Genomic DNA, 7,572 nt, shown 5'->3' on the forward strand with positions numbered 1-7,572 from the left:
TACTTGCCAAAGCAACCTCATATCTTCTTTTAGCTTTTCTAATTTCTTTCTTAAGATTCTTTTTACATTCCTTATACTCCACAAGCACCTCATTTACTTCATGCTGCCTATAATTATTGTAGATCTCCCTCTTTTTCCGAACAAGATGTCCAATTTCCCTTGAAAACCAGGGCTCTTTCCAATTTTTACTGTTTCCTTTCAACCGAACAGGAACATAAAGATTCTGTACTCTTAAAATTTCCTCTTTAAATGTCCACCATTTCTCTTCTACATCTTTCCCATAAAACAAAATGTCCCAGTCCACTCCTTTTAAATCATCTCGCATCTCATCAAAGTTAGCCTTTCTCCAATCAAAAATCTCAACCCTAGGTCCAGTTCTGACCTTCTCCATAATTATATTGAAACTAATGGTATTGTGATCACTGGACCCGAAGTGCTCCCCAACGCATACCTCCGCCACCTGTCCCGTCTCATTTCCTAACAGGAGGTCCAGCACTGCCCCTCCTCTAGTAGGTACCTCTATGTATTGCTGCAAAAAACTATCCTGCACACATTTTACACACTCCAAACCATCCAGCCCATTTACAGAATGTGTTTCCCAGTCTATGTGTGGAAAGTTGAAATCTCCCACAATCACTACCTTGTGCTTACTACTAATATCTGCTATCTCCTTACATATTTGCTCTTCCAATTCTCGTTCCCCATTTGGCGGTCTATAATACAACCCTATAAGTGTTGCTACACCTTTCCCACTTCTCAGTTCCACCCAAATAGCCTCCCTAGATGAGCCCTCCAATCTATCCTTTTATGTTTTATGTGTGGTTCTATAGGTATGATGTTAAACCAAAACACTACTTTCCCAATGAGGTAGATGGAAACTACACCATAGGCAATCTACTTAATTTATTTCAATGTGATTTTATGTGCTCAATGCAGGTTCCTCCATTACACCAACGTTTATATTTCAGGAACTGTCAGTCCGTCTTGGACAATGAGATTGTGAAATCCAGTTCATTCTTTAAAAGAAAGGGGAAGCAAGGGTGCCCTCACCTGGTCAGTGACAACTTTACAGCAAATATTCAGTACAGCAATATTTGGCCAAGAACCAATAACCACTATTTTAAATCAAATGAAATATTGCACATAATATTCAGAATCACAGAAGATTCTGTTTAATACCAAATGACCTCGGTATATAATAAGGATGCTTGGAGTTGGAACTGTGAGCAAAGAGACTTTTAGCTTGTTAACTATTAAATTGGAGGTAGACAAAAATGCTGGAGAAACTCAGCGGGTGCAGCAGCATCTATGGAGCAATGGAAATAGGCAACGTTTCGGGCCGAAACCCTTCTACAAGATTGGAGATTGACTCAAAAAGCTGGAGCAACTCAGTGGGTCAGACAGCATCTCTGGAGAAAAGGAATAGGTGACGTTTCGCGTTGAGATCCTATTCAGATTGTCAAACGTACCCAGGGTGCAATGAAATTCATTGATTGCATGAAGCTCAGCGTAAACAGTATGCAAACACCAATGATAAATATAACAATAAATAAATGACGAGTACAAAACGTAGATTGGGACAAAGATTGTGGTGCAATCTGAAGTAATGTAAAATAAAACCAAAATACAAAAACAGGATAAACAAATGAGGTAGCGCTATGACCATGTGACAGGACCTCTGAACGAGGCAATTAGTTCAGGAGTTTGATAGCAGTGCGGTGAAACTGTTCTGAAGTCAGAACAACTGGGCTCTCAAGATCCTACTCTTCTCCTAGAAGGCAACGAGGAAAGCTTTTGAGTTGGCGCAACGGTAGAGTTGCTGCCTTGCAGTGTCAGAGGCGCTGATCCGATCCTGACTACGGGTGCTGTCTGCACGGAGTTTTACGTTATCCCTGTGGCCGGGTGTGTTTTCTCTGGGTGCTCCAGTTTCCTCCCACATTCCAAAGCCATTCAGGTTTGTCGGTTAATTGGCTTCTGGAAATTGTAAATTGTAGAGGATAGTGCTAGTGTATGGGGTGATCGCTGGTCTGAGCGGACTCGGTGGGCTGAAGGGCCTGTTTCCACGCTGTATCTCTAAAGTCCAAATGCCAGGGTAGCAGGCAATCTTGGAGATACTTCCAACTTTCCTGAGGCACCAAACCGTGAAGATGGATTGGATGGAAGGCGGGGCCAAGCCGATGATGGATGGAAGATAGACACAAAATGCTGGAGTAACTCAGTGGGACAGGCAGATGGACTGGGCTGTGTTCACCAGACTCTGCTGGTTCAGGTGATCAAGGGCATAAGCAGTTGCCGCACCAGGCTGAGATGCATCCTGTCAGAATATTTATAGTACATCTGTAGAAGTTAGTGATAATCCTTATGGACAAAGATCATACAATCTTTGTTTATGGACATGCAGAATCTTCTTCGATACATAAGAAACCAAATATGCTGATGTGCTTTCCTGATCTCTGCATCAATGTGAAGCGATAAGAATTGTGATGCTAGTACCATCCACAGATTCACCGATTACACCGCTGTTGTTGGCTGCGGCACAGGTTAGTTTACACTGTAAACTCGGAAAGAGAGGGAACATTTATGTTTAAGATCTCATTCAAGGTCAACAAAACCAAGGGACTAATCCTTGATTCAGAAAGTGGAAGTTGGGAGACCATGTGCCAGTTTTAATTGATGGGTCAGCAGTAGAGTTTGCAGCTTCAAATTCCTGGGCTTTAATATCTTGAACGACTTGCACAGCCCATAAATAAAATACAGGTGGATTTTGCTCGCTGTCTCTTTTAATACAAGTGAAGAGATTGCGATCCCTTAAATACAAGAGGAATAAATACCTTGTCTAATTATATGGGAAGTGAATCCGCCCAACTCATATAATACAATAGATGGGGCTGTGATTCCTTTAATGATGTTTTCTATTTTCTATGTTTCTATGGGTTATTGATTGGGGATGATCATAATGAATGGCGAATGGTGCTGGCTCAAAGGGCCGAATGGCCTCCTCCGGCACCTATTGTCTATGTTTCTAATGCATGTAGAGTGAATGGTCACTGTTGCTGTAACGCATAGGGAGTGAGTGTTTCCCGCCCCCTTTTGATGCAAAGGAAGAGGAGGTTGTGTTACTGCGTGGGTGTGGATGCTGGCGGTGCTTAATCTGCGGGGAGTGAATGGAAGAGTTTGCGGGGCCGTCCTTTAACCCCGGCGATGGTCGTTCGGCGGCTCAGTGACCACTGGTAGGTGGCTCGTTATCCCCGCTGTGTCCCGGGTGTAGAGGGGCTGCAACACCGGCCGGGCCGGGCCCGCTGCACACACCCACCGCCTCCCGCTGTGTCCCGGGTGTAGAGGGGCCGCAACACCGGCCGGGCCGGGCCCGCTGCTAACATCCACCCACCCGCCTCCCGCCGCCCCGCCCGGCCTCGGCCGCCTCCCGCTGCCCCGCTTGCTCGGGCTCGGGCTCGGGCCCCACTGACTGGGCGAGTGAGAGCCGGTGAGCGCTGGGCCCACGCCCGGCGGCCATGATCCACTCGGCCCGGCGGCTGTGGGGTAAAGGCCAGGCCCACCAGGCCCACAGGCCCCAGGCCCAGCCCCCAGCCCCCAGCCCCAGGCCCCAGGCGCGGGGTGTACAGCTGGGGCCCGGGTTATGCCGGTTACAGGCCGGCGGGGGATCAAAGAAAGGGGGAAGAGGATAAGACCAGGGTAAAGGAGGGAAGGAGAGAACGTGGAGGAGGAGGTGGAGGGGGTAAGGGGGTAAGGGGGTAAGGGGTGGAGGGGGGGGGGGGGGGTGGAGGGGGGGGGGGGGGGGAGAGGTTGGGGTCTGAGAAGGACAAGGAGATCAGCTGGAATTTACATGAAACAGCGCGACACGGGAACAATGTTTGTGCGGAATATGATGCCAAGTTAAACTGATCTAATTTACCTGTACATGATCTATATCCCTCTACTCACTACACTTCCACGTGCCTATCTAAAAACCTCATAAATGCCACTAATACATCTGCTTCTACCATTCCCCTATTACTCCCTGTGTGTAAAAAACATTTACCCCGCACATCTCCTTCACACTTCTCACATTATAGCTAAGCCCTCTAGTATTGGACATTTCAACTGTGTGACAAAAGGTTCTGACTATCTCTATCCATGCCTCACATCATTTTATATACACTATAAACACACTTTGTTCAGAGTCACACATTGTGGAAACAGCCAGTTGGCCCAACTTGCCCATGCAAACCAACATGCCCCATCCATATGAGCCTCACCTGCCTGCGCTTGACCCATAGCCCTCTAAACCTATCCTACCCATGTACATGTCCAAATGTCTCGTTATGATAGTACTTCAACTACCACCTCCGGCAGCTCGTTCCATATATACAGTATACTTTGTGTTTTAAAAAAAGTTACTCCTCTGATTCCTATTCTCCTTATCTCATCTTAAATCAATGCCCTCTGCTTCTCGATTTCCCCACTAGGCAAAAGTTGCATTTACCAGATCTATTCAGCCTCATGATCTTGTACACCTGTATAGGATCACCCCTCATCTTTCTGTGCTCCCAAGGAATAAATTCCTAGCCTGCTCAAGTTTTCCCTATAGCTCAGGCCCACCGAGTTCTGGTAACATCCTTGAAAATCTTCTCTGCACCCTTTTTAGTTAAAAATTTTTTTAGATGAAGACATAGATGTATAGAAAATTGGATTACTGTAGGTGGGTACTGGCTGGCTGGCATGAACACGGTAGGCAGAAGAACCTGTTATGGGACCAGAGATGGGATGAAGTGTCTCTTGATGAACATTGAGACAGACTCGGGCCAGGGATTGCAGATTGTATAATTTATCAACAAGAGAGACAATTTCCTGCTTCATAAGGTCATAAGTGATTAGAATTAGGCCATTCGGCCCACCAAGTATACTCCACCATTCTATCATAGCTGATCTATCTCACTCCTAACCTCATTCTCCTGCCTTCTCCCCATAACTTCTGTCACCTGTACTTGCTTGTGAGAAGTTGCTTGGAATAGACCAAGGGGGTAACTGGTCGTATTCCATTCTATAGTTCTGAATTGGAAATTATGAAAATTATATTAGTGTTTTGTAAGTCTCAGCTTTGGAAACATTAGGAAGAAAGTAAGGCCATTTTTATTGTTTCAATCGGTTGTTTGTGCTCAAACGATCAGTGTTATCGGTTTGGGACCTCTTAACCAGTGGAGTTGGAAAGTCATATTTTACAAGTGGTTTTATTAACTCCAGACTGAACAACACATTTCATCATCTGGCCTGAAACTGAATTCTCACTTTTTTTTTGGAGTGATTGTAAGAACTGTTACGAGAGCTGTTGTGTTTGTGAGTCACAGATGGGGTAAAAAATAATTTGGAATTTATTTTCTTGCTCATCATCCAGTGCATTGTGGGGGGGGGGAGGAATGCATTTGTGGATTTCATGTGGTGGATTTGAAATGTAACCTTTGTTTTGTGGATTGAAAGTGACTTTCTTAGTCTTAACAATCACGAGCTAGAAATTTGAACCGTTGGCTGCTGAATGCATCACATTTTTAATGGACAACTTGGAAAACACCACTAAAAATGTGTCTTTTTGCTGCCAAAATATGTTGGACAGGGTGAAGTTTGTCAGTTTACTTATATTTGCTTATTTATCTCATTCCATATTACCATTAAGATCGTGGAGGGATAACTTCACTCATGGAGGAAATTGAGCGGTGGTTTCATGACCTGCGCATTGCAAAGAGATCAACACAGAAAACTGATGATTTAACCTACCTGCTGGATATTGACTGCATCAAATCACCCACTGGTCAAAGTAGTCATCTAGTTGCTGTTTCGTGTTCCAACCACTGCATACGTGTATACAATAAACAGACTCTGGCTCTGGTTCAACAGTTCCAGGGCCATTCTGCACCCATAAGTGGAATAAGATTTGCACAAACCAACAGCCAGTTACTCTACTCTGCATCGTGTGATGGGACACTGAAGTGCTGGGATGTGCGTTCGTCCAGCACCGATGCAGTGCAGATTTTTAAAGGCTATCCTAATAATGCCTTTACCAGCTTTGACATTAGCTGTGATGATTTAGTAATCTGCGCCGGAACAGAAAAGATTAAAGAAGATACTTACATGGTTTTCTGGGATGCTCGAAGTGGAACAAACACGGATTATCCTGGAGCTCAGGAACCTCTCGGGGTGTATTCGGAAACCCACAACAACGACATTACCCAAGTGCGTTTCCACCCCTCAAATCCCAACATGGTGGCATCAGGCTCAATGGATGGGTTGGTCAACATTTTTGACATCAGCCAAGAAACAGAAGATGATGCTCTCCTTGCAACTTGCAACTCTGATTCTTCAGTCAGTTTCATTGGTTGGTCAGGTAAGCAGCACCAGCAGATTTTTTGCTTGACCCATGACGAAGGTTTCTTTCTATGGGATCTCGCCCATCTCCATAACGATGAGCCCATCACACTGGTTAAGATGCAGGATGCCAGAAAGAGCTTGAAGTTGGACAGTGGCTCCCTGGAATACCTGATTGGAGGATTTTACCACAAGAAAGCCGATCGATTGTTTGTGTTGGGCGGCAGCCATATGGGGAAGCTTCACTTCTTAGACTGTGAAGCCGGTGGCCTTGCCTATATGTATTCACCAAGGGATGGACACTCAGCTATAGTTCGTGCCTTCTACTGGGATCCTGAGGATAATTCTTTGTTGACGTGTGGGGAAGACTCTCAACTGGTTTTATGGAAACCAAATGCCATAGAAACGACCACAGAAAATAAGCCAACAATGAAACTTCCTTCTGATATGCAGATAAAAATGAGAGTTCATGGCAAAAGCACTTACAAAAGCAAGAAATAAGAACTGCAGATGCACGGTTGTATTTGGCACAGCTGAATTTCATGAGATTAACGATTTTGCTCAGAGAAAAACAATTCTTCATGTCGAATGGCAATTTAGCCATTTTAAGGCAGCAAATTGGCAGATTTAAACTGCATCCAAACAATGTAGTTTTTATTGGAAAAAGCGCATGAGTGCAAGACAATGAAAAAGATAGGGCGAGTGTTGGAATTTCATTTGCATAATTATTCTTTTCTTTATGATATTAAAAACATATCTTTGTACCATAAATCAAATTTTAATGGTCAATGGTAAAATGATATCTCCCTCACACAAAACTATGCTGTCATTAATCAATCCTTGTCTTTCCAAATGCGTAGTTTAGAGATGCAGCATGGAAACAGGCCTTTTGGCCCACTGGGTCCATGCCGACCATCCATCATCCACTTGTTCTGTGTGATCCCATTTTCGCATCCACTATGTACACATGAGGGTAATTTACAGAGATCAATTAACCGACAAACTTGCACGTTAGGGATGTGGAAGGAAACTGGAGCACATGGTCAGAGGGAGAATGTGTAAACTCCACACAGACAGCACCCAAGGTCAGTATCAAATCAGGATCTCGGATGTTGTGAGGCAGCAGCTTTACCAGCTGTGTCACAGTGCCGCCCATGTATCAGCCCTCAGAATCTTCTCCAGTAACTTTCCTGATGCAGATGTTAAGCTTACTGG

The 7,572-nt window shown here is 44.7% G+C and overlaps 1 protein-coding gene across 2 annotated transcripts; it reads left to right on the forward strand.

Annotated features, from left to right (window-relative positions):
* The first annotated feature begins 3,069 nt into the window (after positions 1 to 3,069).
* wdr89 (WD repeat domain 89) lies at positions 3,070 to 7,175 on the forward strand. 2 transcript variants are annotated; one of them, XM_033027772.1, is made up of 2 exons: positions 3,070 to 3,230; positions 5,669 to 7,175. In XM_033027772.1, the coding sequence occupies exon 2, from the start codon at positions 5,692 to 5,694 to the stop codon at positions 6,856 to 6,858; it is 1,167 nt and encodes a 388-aa protein (XP_032883663.1). In that variant the 5' UTR covers positions 3,070 to 3,230; positions 5,669 to 5,691; the 3' UTR covers positions 6,859 to 7,175. The 2 variants fall into 2 exon arrangements, with proteins under 2 accessions (XP_032883663.1, XP_032883664.1); XM_033027773.1 differs by having other exon boundaries at positions 3,213 to 3,234.
* Positions 7,176 to 7,572: the final 397 nt, after the last annotated feature.

The sequence above is a fragment of the Amblyraja radiata genome, chromosome 9 (assembly GCF_010909765.2).
Source record: "Amblyraja radiata isolate CabotCenter1 chromosome 9, sAmbRad1.1.pri, whole genome shotgun sequence".
Lineage (NCBI taxonomy): Eukaryota > Metazoa > Chordata > Chondrichthyes > Rajiformes > Rajidae > Amblyraja > Amblyraja radiata.

Bases quoted from the DNA above. Each gene is read 5' to 3' on its own strand.
- wdr89 (XM_033027772.1), top strand. From the start codon at position 5,692: ATGGAGGAAATTGAGCGGTGGTTTCATGACCTGCGCATTGCAAAGAGA.